The following is a 15,460-nucleotide window of genomic DNA, read 5'->3' on the forward strand; positions in this document are numbered from 1 at the left end:
AAATATTCTATCTGATTAATTTCATTTAGGATTTTATAATCAAACTTCTGTCTAATTCTGATTTGTGGCATATTTTGTTCATCTTTCTAATGTTGTCTGTCTGTAACTCACTGTTATTGCTCTTCACTCGGCCGTCCCACATGTATGTGATGTAATAATCATGGCAGGAGTAAAATCAGGTCCCAGGCAGCTTTCAGCTGAATAAGGATCAAAAATTTTTATGACGCTTATAATTGTTTCTCTTAACTGTTGGCTGTCTGATCTAATATTTGTCATCATGTATTATTTAGGTTGTCTGGTTGCATGGAGGGTTTGTTCTTAGATGAGTTTCGAAAAAGAAATCTTAATAAAACTACCAGACTTAAGGTTTCTATTGTTAAATGAAAGGTTATTAAGGAAAACAGAACATATCTGATGATTTGTTTTGGATGGATGATTGCTGTAAAGTCTTTGTTTAATGTGAAACTTTTACTTCATGTGCAAGTGTACATTTGATTTCTTATCAGTTCATTATGGCTGTACATGACATACAAACAAAGAAATGGATCATTCAGAGTGATGTGAAGAACACCTGGTGAAACCCATGCAAGAAAACACAACAAAAATGGTAATTTAAGCATTATTACTGCTCAACTGATTATCAAAAAGCACTGATGAGGCAATTAAATCTTAAATAAGGCAAAACTAAATGAACAGAAATTCTGTATTGTGTGAACGCTGTACAGTCGCAGCACATCAGGCCTGAAGTGGATCAGTTCAGGTGTAGCTGAGGGGCCTTTTCTGCTCTTATCTGCTGATGGAACTGGCTGTCTGGGATGGCTAGTTTCTTATCTTCCATGGCCCACTAATATCCACAGGGGACCAACGCTGTTTGGCACCCTCAAATCCTTTTTCCTACACCGGATGGCAAATCAGCCTGGGTGGATCATGGGGGCTTGAAACATGGATGCCATATGGCCCCGTTTTATTCTCTGTGGAGTTCAGGCCTTTGGGATGCCCAGCATCTAAATGCACACAAGAGATTTTGACAATATGTGCCATGACAAAGGCATTTTGGCCGCTTATGCTGTTGTTTGTCATCGCTGGCACGTTCATTTCCATTTTTCAGCACTGAAGAGGTCACTGTCTGTACGCACACCTGCATAAAAGCGGGCTTATTAAGACTCTGTTATCAGCAAGTGATTCTTGTATTGAAGTTTTTCCACATCTGCGTAACTGATTAAACTGTTTAACTGCATTGATTTGTCTTAAAAAGACAATATGCTTCGAATTTTTCTACCATCCACCAACAAACTGCCATTCTTTGAACATTAGCTGTAATTAAGCCTCAGTGTCGTCTTTTGTGTCTTAATGTATTTTGAACAGAAATGTTTCTCCTCCATTTCTTATATTCATACATTTCTACTGAGTCTCTGTTCAGCCTCTTCACACTGAAGTACTTCATACTCTCACCTCGCTGTCAGAGGATATTCAATATAAAATAATATTATCTGAACTGCTGTCAGTATTTGTATTAGGGCTGCTCCTTCAAATAGTTTTTAAGCTATTTCAAGTGCGTATTTCCAACAGCGAGCACATTTTTTTAGCCCTCTCCAGAATAATTTTCAAAATGCTTTTTGGGAGCAGCAACACACTCCTCAATCATCTGAAACTCTATACAGCAAGGATTCTCTGAAATGGTCTGACAAGGACAGAGATATGAAAAGCTAAGGTCATCTGATAACTACTGAGTGAGTCATGAAACAAAGGATTACACAGAGCATTAAGATTATGCAAGACGTCACCAGGTTCGGACAAAAAACACCAATTTTTTTTGTTCTTCATATGTCAGGAGCCTAATAAACAAACCCAACTCTTCTTCCTTTCAAATTATTTTATAATGAGGATTCACAACAAGATGAGTTTCATCTTGTGCACAGTGCTGCCTGCTGGAGCTCCTATCGCTCTGTGCCACGCTGATCCGCTCCCCAGCTGCCTTTCTGCACAGGAAACCCAGAGCAGAGGAGGGAATTTTTAGGCAAAAGATGGGTCACAACTTCCCTCCCCTGCTCTACAGATGCTGGTCGGTTAATGAAGTAACAACAAATTGGGCCGCCGGCTAATTTGGAGTGGCGTTTCCTGGCCCCTCTTGGCCCATAGAGATGTGTTTCATTTTCTCTTATCAGTGATTCAGTCATGTGGATTTACGCATGGACGCCTCTGTCTCCCCCAATCGCTGCGCTAATGGAAACTTCGTTAATGTCATTAATCTACGGGCCCAGACATGTACTAAACACATATTTTGCTGTTTGTTCTCCATTTGTCAAATAACTCTGGAGCTTCCTTTATGCCAGAGTTTCTAGTCAGTGCAACAACACAGAAGAAATGAGACAGAGGAGGCAGCCATTGATATTTTGGTTCATTTTTTTTGAATAGCTCAGATAACATGTATCTAATCATGGCTTCAATCACATAGACGATATCCCACTGCAGGTGCTCATATAGTCATCTGATGGTCTGTAAAGTAAGCCTCAAACCACAGTGCAGTGACTCCAGAGTTGTCTTCCTTTGCCTCAAATCAGATCTTAATCTCACCACAAAGTAGACGACGAGACAGCCTCTAGCATCTTCCATTGTCCACTAAGCGTAACAAGATGTGAACTGTGATCACGGCCGAACGCTGAACTCTGATCTCTGCTGGCTGCAGGACACAAGTTCAGCACAGTTACTCACAATTTAGCAGCCCTGATTAGTCGGAGGGCAAAATGCTCCTGCCAGGACGAATCCTCGTCATGCTTGTTGTATACATATTCTCTATTAGGTGAATCAGTGTGTTTATATTGCAGGCAAATTGAGCGGAGCTACAAAACTTGGCCTCTGGGTGTTCACAGTCGGGCTGAACTCAAGCCTGGGTGGCACTGGCAGGAGGAAGGTCACCTCTTCAATAGCAGGGCTTGCACAGCAGTGATCTCCTGGGTTTCTTTGTGTTTCTTTGGCCCATCCATCCACCCAAACTCCTTCATATGCAGACTTTCTTGCTCTTTATACTGTATCATCCGACTTCCTCCTTTGCTCCTGTCATAATTACTACGGCCCCTACAGGTGTCACCTTAAATACGGGTCATAATAACCTACTTGCACAACAACCTATATGTAGTTTTTCTGGACAGGGCGGCCTGTATTTAACATGCACAGCTCCAGCTACGTCGTATGTGTCCTCTATAGTCTATACTCCCAAATAAAGGTTACTTCTGCCGCTACCGTTTGGTACAGGAAAAGATGATGTGTTCCCTTCAAACCGTTTGTTTGTCCAATCAAAAGTTCATTCAACACATTCAAGTAAAGATCACTTGCACAAAGGAAAGCAATAAATCCTCACGTGTAAGAAGCAGGAACCATTGAATGTTTGACATTACTGCTTGACAAGTGACTTAAATGATAAATCAATCAGCAAAATTGCTGCCAATTAATTTTCTGTTGACCAACTAATCAATTAATCAACTAAGTGTTTCAGCACTATAAGCGGACTGCTAACACTGCCACAGGAAGAACAGGTGAGGTTCAACGGCCTGAATGTTGTCATTCTCATATTTTTTGTGTGAAATCTGTAAATTCTCTTATGAAATGTTGATGGCATGAGAACAAATTTACGAAATGACCCTCAAAACTTTTCCTTCCCAGATAAGAACTGGGCCAGCACATTCCTCACAATGAATAGTCACAATGATGCTCTGTTCATTCAGAGCAAATGACAAAAAAATGTCTTAATGAAGAGATAAACTATGTGAGTAACTCGCAGGTCCGTAGCTGGCTGACCATGTGTTTCCTGTCCAGTCTGCGCTTAAGAGCACAGTAATTAGGAAGATGCTAATGGATCTGACAGTTTTGAGTCCTAGAAAAGCTCCCAATGTCGCTTCAATTAGACGGCGCCCTGAAGACGTCTTGTGTGGCATCGTCATTCAGTCCACTCAGAGGCTGAAAACACAACAGTGCTTGGCCTGAATGTCCACATAATAGTCTTTTTCTTTTTTCATCAAAGCCTCACGTCCATGACACGCATAAGAAGCCTCATCAGCATCTCCCACGAGCTCATCAACACCTTCAAAATCTTCCTAAATTGAGTCCCTCGCAGTTTACTACACCAGATTCCAAACATGCATGTTTATTCACGCTGATTTTAAAACCCAACATTATTTCCTGCTTGGTCGACTGACATTTTGATGGCCACGCTCACAAAGCCACTTTAATGTTGTCATTAGTTATGCTTCTCTGGTGGCCAAAAGATGGATCCCTAAGTCGCAGGATCCAATAAGGTTGTATATGAATGGTTGGAGCAGATAAACTACATCAAATAAATGAAAGAAAGACTCATTCACTGATGGAAGACGGGAGAGAAAGTCTGTTAATTAGAAATATGAAAATGAACAAAATCTCTGACACAGTTTTTGGGCCCATCTGAACAGCTACAGTAATTCTCTCTCCACTTTACTTGAACTTCATTTAATTAACAGCAAGATGAAGAGTGGCCAAAACCAATTTCTGATTATTTTCTTGAGCGGGATCTGTTTTTTACACACAATGAGGATGAAAATAACATCTCGAATTCATATATATAACAAAAATAATAATAATAATAATAATATGATAAGTCTTACTTTATTATTCAGTTGGTTAATGTTATGTGAAAATTGCTCCCAAGTACGTTTATTCCTTTTTTTCCGAACTAAAATATGGTCTTATTAGCTGGTTGCCTGAGGGAAAATTGACATTCAAGTGTCATGTTTGACTATGATGCTTTGAGACAGAAGACAAATGGCAGAAATCAACACTTCAAAAACATCATATAACAAAGAAATTACAAGAACAATGAACATAATTTACCTATATTTCTGTTTATTTATAGAAAACAGAGCATCTGAGTGTGTTTTAATGAGATTCAAAGTGCAGTGAGAAATATATTTTAGATGATTAAAGTAGTTAAAATTAGTTAAAATGTTACTTTCAGGGAGTGTTTTTATTTTTATTTTGTTCGCTGCAAGTGGTCTGAGAAATGTGTGACACTGATGCAAAACTGGACGAGGAGAGATTTATTATTATATTATATTGCATTTTTACTGTTTTTGGTGATTTATATATTTATTTACTTGTGGTGTAATGAATAAATTAGATTTTTTTTTCTCTTTTCACCTCTTATTGTTATGGACATGCTGCTACAGATCAGTGGGGAAGGACAGGTGTGTGTAGGTGGTTGTTGTTCTTGATGTAGTGTTGCTACATCTATGGCGCACAAAAAATAAATATGGAGAAAGAAAATATCCAGTAAATGTGACCCTGCATTGATCAGAATTAGATGCTCTGGCTAATTTGTGTGATTACAGCAACGAGCACTGTTAACAGTTTGGACAATGTCCCAGCAGGAAAAGCACAGGTGTAAATAATAAAATGCAGGCTGGCTGAATTCCATTTAGCTGCTTCAGTTTCAGGGCGCTGACATTGTGGGTGCTGCCTTCACTGTCACACTGATGAGACTGACAGACTGCAAAATGATCAGGCAGATAGGGAGGAAGGGTCTTTTTAACTTTTTCACATCCCAGATTTTATCTTCTTCTTCTTGTCCTCTCCATCGAAATCAGGATCATTATGCCCGATGTGAGAGACAGACAGATGCAGATCTTTATAGTTATTAGCGATTGAATGATACCTCCCGAGTCATTTTGAAACAGACCATGTAACTGGTTTTATTATGACAGACAGTCAGACATCATCTGATATCATTCATATTCATTTTTATTATTTGGAATCAGGGATAGCGTGAAAACACTGCAAGTCCGTCTGGGTAGGCACAGAGCTGCTGCCAGCCTGATTTACTCATTCTGTGGTTGTAAAAACCTTTAACTGCTGGCTTCAGAGAAATATACAAGGGTTGGGAGTAAATATTAGAGAATATTAATAACGCTGTGGAGGGTGTTGCTTTCTGTAAAATTACGTAAGATTCAGCCCCTTTCACCACTCTAATAATAACTTCCATTCCTTGCTGGGACACTTGAATAGAACAGAGCCGCCGTTACTGTTTTCAGTCACGCCTGCTTTTTCTGCTATATAAGTCAAAATGTCTCCCCAGTAAAAGCTCTGTCTTCAGATGGACTTGCATGAACCAGCTGCCAAAACACAAGCCTCTGAACAACATCAGTAAGTTACTCTGTCAGAAAGCGGCCAGAGATTACACCTGGATTTATTCTTTGCTTTAATAAGTACACTATATTACACGCTGCCGGGGGCCGAAGCTGCATGCTGAATGAAATGGACCACCTTCACTGTTGCGCCGCGGTTTAAAATGATCAGTTGCTATTGATCAATAATTTAGACAAGTGCTAGATTATTGACAGGAAGACAAAATATGTTAGGCCGGCTATGTTTGAGAAATCCCCCCATACACTCAATCACTGGAACAGAAATTGCTCCATGCTATATAATAACGCAGCGATGTTTCTTTCCCCCCCTGCAGATCAATGCTAATTGAGGTCCTACATGATGAATGTAGTCTGAAACGTTTTTAACCCACTGACTGCTGAGCAGCAACAAGCACTGCTGGACCACTGAACACAGAGGATGGTGTTTATACTTATGATTATACAGATGAGAGGCTGCAAAGTTTTTATGTCAGTAAGTGTGTCTTACAGTAAACTGACATCACATTTCCATAAGAGTGTTATCTATTTTGCAGCATTTGTTATTTTGAGGATGAAAAGTGATGCTAACCAGACATTATTCTTTGATTATTGCTTTAAATCTGGCTAAAAATGGGTAAATATGGGTATCTACTGCATGATATGCCTTATAAATTGAAATTTCAAGATTTACTTTATAACTAATGACGCTGTGATGTCTCCTCCGAGGCACAGCGGTACAATACGATGATCAGCACAGCTAACAGAAGGATGCTGGTCGATCCCTGAAGCCCCCCGAACACAAGTCTCTGTTGGTGCACATTCGGCTTGTGGACAGCACGCAGCAGATGGAGTAAACCATGCCATCAAGTGGAAAATAGACCTGTTGTGTTGTCACAGAGACAAGTTACAATATAGTCTGCCAACCGGACCACCAGAGGAAACTGCAAGAAAGGGTTTTAACGTGTAGCAGCAGGGGGATGCATCATTCTTATGGTGCATTCACTGCATCAAGTATTAACAAGATCACAAAGCTGCTGTTTGTCTCATCGGACTAACAAAACATTAGACCCCTTCTCTAAATGTTAGAGTCTTGGCCTTTGTATCCACACACGTTTAACATTATAGACTATCACTGAATGTACTATAGCAGGAGTCAAGCAGAATTAGAGCAGATAAATATCCTGACTCACTGCTGCCACCTTGTGTCACTTTGAGTCATGAACCCCATTATAAAAACACACCATGGCAATGCTCTGACAGCCCTCTTACCCTTATCTTATCTCATCAAAAATAAAGGAATACTGCCATAGATGAATCAAACTATGCTGGTTTTCATTATTTAAGCATTATATGAACATGTGATATTGAGCCTCATGTTCAACACCTGCTTGGACAAATTAACATTCTAATATAACTTCAAATCGATCACGACAGCAGATTTGTGCCTCTTCACGCAGAACAAAAGTGACCAGTTACTGATGATACTGTATTTTACCATTTAATATTCCTTATATAACTCAAATACTGTGTTACTGGACAACAGCATTTCAGCACAGGTGCTTTTTACAAAACTCTTTTCAAGGTTTTAATGGGAAACAGTCAGAATAATTCCTACACTTATTTCAAACAAATACAAGGCTATACAAGTATGCATGTATTCACAATGTGGATTAAAGGGTTGCTTCCCCCAACGTCACAAATATTATATATAAACATCTTCCCGGTAAGCTTTGCTGGCCATACAGACAGTTTGGTGTAACAACTACTGGAAGCAACAAAGCTGATCAAAAGTTTCCAATCAGGAAACATTTAAAAACTGTTGACAGTGAGGTCTGTGGATCATCCTGAGGAGCCCAGGACGTTGTTTCTGGAAGACAGATGGTCAGCACCACAAACAAAGTTGCATTCACCTTAACTGTACTGTGGCTGCAAAAGTCTCAGTAGGGAAGACAATAAAACCTGGACGAATAAGACCACTAAGTGCTGCTAAGTGTCTTTGTTTCAGTAATTGTCGATCCTTTAAGCAGGCGCAAACATGCAAAATGAAATGTTCAATTAAACTCAAACATTTTTGAAATGTTTCTAAATGAAACATAAGATAAATGTTTCTTATGCGTCGTATACACAAAGTTAAATGTGTACTGTGTTTAAAAACCAACAGAACAATACGCTGTACTTTGGTTAAAATTGCTTTCCTACAAAACCACATTTTTACAACACTGAATGATTAACAAAGAGTGCAGTGACATCTTTTGGACACGAGGCAGCAATTCCCAAAAGTTCATGGCTTTCTTCGGTCGTTCACACTTATTTTCAGCTCCGTCTTCTCTGATCACATTCTGGTGAGTTTTTCTGTCCATCTTGAGGGCAAAACGTCCAAGCCCTCTCGGATTATCTTGACGTTTCTCACGCGTCCTTTTGATGCAGCTGACAGTGACGGCTTCGATGAGGACGCCTGAAACAAATGTTCAACAATTCACTGTCACCACCATCATCTGCTGCAAATGCACTAGTAATAAATTAATTCACATGGTTGAGTTTTGGCCCCGTTTGGATATTTGACGGACAGTTTTGAATATAAACACGTCAGAGGCTCATACAGATAGATATACTGCTCATATTACCTGCCTGTGCGCTCTTGCTGAGACAGATAGATGGGCCTTTGGCTATATCTGGAGATTGATAAAGGGAGCAAACCCCAGCACGTCCTGAAGAAGTACCAGAGCCCTCTGTAGAGGCGGCTCAACATCGATCACTACATTGCGCTTCCGCAGAGGATCCAGGCTCGACTCTGTCACGTTGTGACAGTGATTCACCTTCAGGGACTGCAGCTTCGGGCAGTACTCTGCAAGAGTCCTGTGAGCACAGCATGCGAAGGATCTTATGGACGGGTGCACAAGTGAGGTGGTGGGATGGCACAAAGTTAGTTGGATTATGCCTAAAAATAAGTTATGACATACCTGATGGACTGATTCCTGACCCGCAGGCAACCTGTCAGGTCCAGCTGCTCCAGGCCCCTGCAGTTCTTGGCCACCTCCTCCACCGACTCATCAGTGACGTTGGCGTTGACTGCCAAAGATAGAGACCTCAACTTCAAACACTTCTTGGCCAGGTAGCAGATGGCGTCGTCCTTGAGCTGGCGGCAGGCAGTGAGGTCGATCGACTGCAGCCCCCCGCAGTGGTCAGCCAGGCTGCGCAGGGACAGGCTGTCCACCCACTCGCAGTGCGCCAGGCCGAGGTGCTGGAGGTGCGTGCAGCTCAAGGACACGGCCACCAGGGAGTGGCGGGTGAGCCAAACGCACCCGCTCATGTCCACACGCTGCAGATGCTGGTTCTGGCCGATAACTGGCAGCAGCTCCTCGTCTGACACCCAGTCTGAACAGCTCTGAAGGGACAGGCTATGGAGAACTTTGTTGTCCTTCAACATGGAGCAAAAAGCCTCCTTGGGAATGGATGGTCCAGTCTGCAAATATCACAACAGAGCATACAATAACATACCTTTCAACACAGGCGGCTAAAGCTCTCACTCATCAGGACTTACCGAGGACACATCGAAAGTCCTGCAGTTGGCCAGATACACCTGGATGAGGCTGTGGAACTGCTTGCTCACCCTCTGCAGGCTGACAAGGTGTTGCAGGGGCAAATAGCACAAAATATGTGGAACGAGAACATCCTCCCAGGGCAAGTCCAAAAGGTGACATCTGCTGAAGAAATGCAAACCTCGCTTAACAGCTGAACTTTGATAGTGCATGCAGGCTGACAGGAAACCACCATGTGAACGCAATTAAATGTTAAGAAACGCGTTCAAAAGCAAGAATAATGACAGAAACGTTACATTAGTAATAAAGAAGGTTATACCAGCTCGCCCACTGTGATACATAATTCAACCGAAGAGAACTGACATAAATAAACGGGAGCTACAACAACCATCCACATCTCTGTTACTTGGTTGTTGTCACTCGCGAGCTATCGGTGTTAGCTGACAAGCTAGCCTGCCGGGGCCAACGACCCACTTGATTTTAATTACAAAATTACCTTTTTAAAAGGCACTTACGTCCGCATCTTAGCTCCTTCGTCCATCCTGAGTCAGCTGTGTTATAGAGACTTTTTAAGGACGCCGTGTTCTTCACACAGATTCCAAAATATCGTATTTTCCTTTAGCATCTTGCAAGCATTTGAGGTGTAACCCAAACCTAATGCTGCCTTCAGGGACCGTCCGAAGACTTTTTATAGCGGTATGGAAGTATCCAACGACATTGTATCTTTGACTGGATGTGACGTTTGGGGAAAACAGGAGCCAAGAATTTATGGTAGAAGTGATAGTCCCAAACACATAAACTATTATCGCTGCCTTCTAAGCTATTTTATCCATTTTCTTCTGTTGATAAAGCATAGAGTAGCACAGTTCTGCGCCAGTGGACTTGTTAACGAGAACAACTTCCACCAGCCTTGTTCTGAGTAAATTTGTTGTTTTTTACAGACAAAAGTATGCTGTTAATATGCCAGAGACGTCGTACCGAGATGACCTACATCTCATATAGTCACGGCTCTACGCGTTTACGAGGAACCGCTGAACTCAGCAGTCGTAATTTTCCGGGTTTACGTCAAAGCCACGTTAGAAGCAATTTACATATTAGTGCGATAAAAAGATTAAACAAATAACTCTTCAGATTTTTGTCTACACTCTCATATAGTCATGAGTTTGTCGGCGTTGGTTGTTTAAAAGTTGTCGTTGTTGACAAAGCAATGTTAGCAGTGTATGAACCAAAACGAAGTGACCTGTGCAGAGATCTTATCATGAAGATTTTATTTTATTTTATTTTATTTTATTGTAATTTTTTTTAATGTAAGTGCTGCTGTGTCAGAGAATAAAATACTATGCAGTAACTAGAAAATAAATCTATGTAGCTGCTGTCACAGACAAGAAATTGGGAACATCAGTGTAAGAATTCCTGAATTTTACTCTTAATATAGAAGACAGAGCCAAAAGATTTTGCTGCAGACCCCATCTTTATTCTGAATATTTACTTTGCCAGTATCAATTAGCTGTCACTGTATTATAGCAGCATCTTTCCTGGAATACATGTGTTGAACAAATGACCACCCTGCCAGCTCACCTCTGCCCAGGGGAACAATGAAGTCAGTCATGCTGAACAATTGCTGACCCATGAGTTATGTTTCAGTGAATGAGATGAGCCAACAGGATAGCCGGGTGAACACTCACTCTTGACTGACTACAATCCCATATACAAGCTAAAGTACAAGCATGGCGAATAAATCAATCTATGATTTCTCTGCTGAGACCCTGGATGGACAGCAGGTTCCACTCAGTAACTACAGGGGTAAGGTGCTCCTCATCGTCAACGTTGCCACCTTCTGAGGGTCAACAATAGAGGAGGTAATATTCTCCAGGAGCACTGATCGATTACAGTCGGGTCGCATTTTTCATAACAGATGATCTGTGCAGTCATTTTTATTTCAGAAATGTGATTTTGTGTCCTTTTTTCTCAGTACCACCGACTGAATGCACTGATGGAAATGTTTGGTGACCTCAGCTTCACTGTCCTAGGATTCCCTTGCAACCAATTCGGTCTTCAGTCACCTGGTAGGTACAATGAAGCTTTCAAAATGTGACAGAAATAACAGATTATTGCCCTGATACTGTACTGTGCCAAGAGAAATACTGTGTTCTACATCAGTGGTGGAAAGTAACTATAGCCTACACAAGAACTGTAATTAAGAGCAATCTTGAGGTACTTCTGAGTATTTCCCTTTTAAGCTACTTTATACCTCTACTCCAGTACATTTCAGAGGGAAATACTGTATTTTGTACTCCACAACATTCCTTGACAGCTATATTTTAGTTATATTTACCATTGATTTCAAACTTCTTTGGTGTGTAACCTCTTACATAAAAGCTAGGTATGGTGGGGCCCATTGTCACATTGCAGATGTCAAAGGGCAATTTCCTTTCTACACTTCTCAGATGGTATCATTCAAGTAACTGTTCAAGGCTAAATGTATAATTAACAAAGATTCCATCCAAAGTCCAAAAAATATATACATGAAATGAAGTATCTGTACCTTTATATATTGGAACTTTTACTTCATAAAATGATCTGAATACTTCATCCACCGCTAACCTACATACACACTTTGTTTGACTAATGCAGATGCTGCTTGTTCTACTTTCATGTTTTCAGAGGTGAATCATGAAACCCTCAATATTCTTAAGTATGTGAGACCTGGTGGGAAGTTCGTGCCAAAGTTTCCTGTCTTTGGGAAGGTTGAGGTGAATGGATTAAATGAAGAGCCTCTTTTCACCTATCTGAAGGTATTGCCTTTTACCTAGGATTTTTTTTAATTTTTTTTTTTATGTTTTTTATGTTGGTGTTGCCCTGAAAAAGAAAATCTGATACACAGTAATTTCTCATTTGCCACAGGAATGCTTGCCATTTGTGAACCCTGTTATTGGAGATATGAAGAAATTCTACTGGTCCCCAATCAAAGTCAATGACATTCGCTGGAATTTTGAGAAGTTCCTAATCACTGCAGATGGAATTCCCTTCAAAAGGTGAAGTTATAGAGCTTAGATCTCAAGCTAGAAACCCAGTCAGCCCTTTATTTTGCCAAACATGGCTCTGATTGTTATAGTGACTGTATTGTTTTCCTTTATTGCAGGTATGAACTTCATTGCCCCATTGAGAAAGTGGAGAAGGACATAGCAGAACTTGTCTGATGGATTTTCTTCAATTTGCTACCGGTGGCAGAGTGACGATCCCCCAGTAAATGCACTTGTGCACCTGAGCTGGATCTGATGGGAAGAGGGACGGGTCTCAGGGCTTCAGTGCATTCACTCTGTGAACAAGTTCCCTTCAGCCACTGACGGAGTTTTCACACTTTTCTCTGTTTTGATGGTGCCTGCTCCTCAAAATTAAATAAAAATGAATAAATCTCTAGGAAATAAATGGTCCGGTCGTTGTAGTTGTTTTTGTTGTCATTCCTGATGCTACTATATTCGTATGTTGAATGGATTACGTACCTGTTCTTAAAGCCTTATTAATGTTTACATTATACATGTAATATGAATTTTAATTGGTCCTCATGCCGACCCATACTTCCAGCATTGCGCATGCGTACTTGTCATTGTGTCAGTCAGCAACAGCCAGTAACCATGGCTGGTGTTGGTTTCCGACGGTGGGCCCTAGCTGTTTCTAAAGGGAAAGGTTCCGGCATTTCAGCCCTTTTGTCGGGAAGCAGAGCAGGTCAGTGGTGTTATAGCTATTGGTCTTACTGTGTGATAAATTACTGTCAAGGTACGTGTCAGAGTTTAAAGTTAAACACATCGAATGAACGTAACCTTGAAATGCTAACGTTAGCTAAGCGGCTACCGCTATTCTGAATGAGGGTGAAATAACGTTTCTTCGTGGTAACTCGCTGGCGAGCTTTGCAACTTCGATTTGGTTTATTCACATATGCAAATGTTGATGTTTCAGCCTCTGGTGTGTCGAAGGACAATGAAGTTGGTCCATGCCCGACGACCCCCGAGGAGATGGCTGCTGCTGCAAGGAAGTACATGATGAGGGTTGAGGACTATAAACCATACTCCGACAACGGCGAGGGGTGAGCTTTATTTCGAAAAGGCCTGACATTTGTAGCAGTTAATTCTTTTCTTTTTCTTTTTTGCAGTGTTACGGCAGATGTTGAGAAATGTTGTTCAGCTTACACATTGTTATGTTTACCAGATGCAGTGACAGTGTGTGAACCACCAACAACAAAGCCATTAAATAGGTGATTAACCGCATGCTATCGTTGTGTTTTTGTAGATATGGTGATTATCCACAGCTGCCAGATAGATCTCAGCATGAGAGGGACCCCTGGTACCAATGGGACCACCCTGACCTGAGGAGGAACTGGGGAGAGCCGGTAAGCTACTGATGGCTTTTACATATGTGGATCAAAATCGATGTATGTCAGGCAGCCCTGTAGAAATCACTGATAAGTCTGACATTTCTGAGCGATAGTCATTAGTGAAACGTGATGCTTCCACCATTGTGATCTGCGTGTATTCATTGCTCGCACATTGCTTTTGTGAACTGGGCCAGAGAAATTCCAAGCATATGTTTGCTGTAATTTGGATAAAGTGTCCCACTCAGTCAGTACATGTCTTAAACTTAAGAGATCCTTATTGTAATTACAGATCTGTTTATTTAGAGTGCATTGGTACAATAATAAAGGTACACAACGGCTACCTAACATTCTATTGTAAAATTCATACTGCTGTCTCCACACAAGGCTGTGTTTCTGTACAGTCACTTGCTCACTTCAATGATAACATTATTACAATATGAGATTTCCTGTGACTATTAATCAGTGATTGTGCCCTGTCTATTTTCAGTTGCACTGGGATTTTGACATGTACACCAGGAACCGTGTGGATACATCTGCAGCCCCTGTGGCCTGGTCCACAATGTGCAAACAACTGTTTGGTTTCCTCGGGTTCATGTTGTTTATGTTCTACATGGGGGAGAAATTCCCATGTTATCAACCTGTTGTAAGTACAGACCAATTCTATTGGTTTAAATTAACGGTTTAAAAATGGAGAGGATTGCCAACTTTAGGTTACCATTCTGGTTTGTTGAATTATTTGTTTTTCTCTTATTTATATTTTCTAAAACCAAAAATAATTATTTCTAGTGAAGCTGACTTGTTTTTATGATTTGAAATTAAGGACCCTGTTTACTATCTTTACCCTTTCCCACATGCTAGTTTTTCCACTCCATTTCACAAATGAATACTTTAATCATGTAGTTACAATATGTGAGCAAGACTGTTTTAACACAAAGGATTTATATGAAAAATATTAGAGAATATATAGTAGAGTTTGGGGGGTATTTTAATGTCACTTTTTAGTGCTGTGCCACCTGTAGATTAAAGTTTCAGATTGTGTCCTTTATTTAACATCATACAAATTTTAAGCAAAGCATTTGCCTCTGTTCTAGGCACCGAAACAGTATCCCTATAACAACCTGCACCTGGAGAGAGGAGGAGATCCAGAAAAACAACCAGAGGAAGTCAAACATTATGAAATCTAATGACTAATGTCTGATTCTACTTGTGTATATATATTTCTGCAAAGAATAAACATGTTAACACTTACATTCCTCGCTGTGTTGCTCTTGTTTTGTCTATATAAAGAATCTCAACCTGCTGAATAGTTTTTTTTTTTTTTTTATCAGTGTCCAAATAAAAAGATGAATTCTCTCTGAGTGACAAGGAGTACTTGAAAAAGCCCGGATCCCTCATTCTGA

At 40.6% G+C, this 15,460-nt stretch overlaps 4 protein-coding genes across 6 annotated transcripts in view; 2 read left to right on the top strand and 2 right to left on the bottom strand.

The window, feature by feature from the left end:
- Positions 1-10,367, bottom strand: part of fbxl15 (F-box and leucine-rich repeat protein 15) — a 75,342-nt gene extending 64,975 nt beyond the window's left edge. The window contains exons 1-5 of one of the 3 annotated variants that reach the window (XM_070991344.1): positions 10,204-10,367; positions 9,691-9,850; positions 9,110-9,612; positions 8,774-9,005; positions 7,624-8,604 (exon numbers count right to left, since the gene is read on the bottom strand). In XM_070991344.1, the coding sequence (XP_070847445.1) occupies positions 8,816-9,005; positions 9,110-9,612; positions 9,691-9,850; positions 10,204-10,229 (879 nt within the window). In that variant the 5' untranslated portion in view covers positions 10,230-10,367 and the 3' untranslated portion in view covers positions 7,624-8,604; positions 8,774-8,815. Of the gene's footprint in view, positions 1-7,623; positions 8,605-8,773; positions 9,006-9,109; positions 9,613-9,690; positions 9,901-10,203 lie in introns of those variants that run through there. The other 2 variants (XR_011603488.1, XM_070991343.1) reach the window with 2 other exon arrangements.
- The window catches only part of sar1aa (secretion associated, Ras related GTPase 1Aa), a 239,404-nt gene that overhangs the window by 120,312 nt on the left and 103,632 nt on the right, over positions 1-15,460 (bottom strand). The window lies entirely within an intron of this gene.
- Positions 11,404-12,944, top strand: gpx9 (glutathione peroxidase 9). The gene is made up of 5 exons (XM_070991348.1): positions 11,404-11,547; positions 11,661-11,754; positions 12,353-12,483; positions 12,593-12,723; positions 12,831-12,944. The coding sequence occupies exons 1-5, from the start codon at positions 11,416-11,418 to the stop codon at positions 12,886-12,888; spliced, it is 546 nt and encodes a 181-aa protein (XP_070847449.1). The 5' UTR covers positions 11,404-11,415; the 3' UTR covers positions 12,889-12,944.
- On the top strand, positions 13,282-15,306 carry ndufb8 (NADH:ubiquinone oxidoreductase subunit B8). The gene is made up of 5 exons (XM_070991345.1): positions 13,282-13,414; positions 13,646-13,772; positions 13,976-14,075; positions 14,548-14,703; positions 15,152-15,306. Exons 1-5 carry the CDS (start codon positions 13,282-13,284, stop codon positions 15,242-15,244), a joined length of 609 nt encoding a protein of 202 aa, XP_070847446.1. The 3' UTR covers positions 15,245-15,306.

This window comes from Chaetodon trifascialis, chromosome 21 (assembly GCF_039877785.1).
Source record: "Chaetodon trifascialis isolate fChaTrf1 chromosome 21, fChaTrf1.hap1, whole genome shotgun sequence".
In the NCBI taxonomy this organism is placed as follows: domain Eukaryota; kingdom Metazoa; phylum Chordata; class Actinopteri; order Chaetodontiformes; family Chaetodontidae; genus Chaetodon; species Chaetodon trifascialis.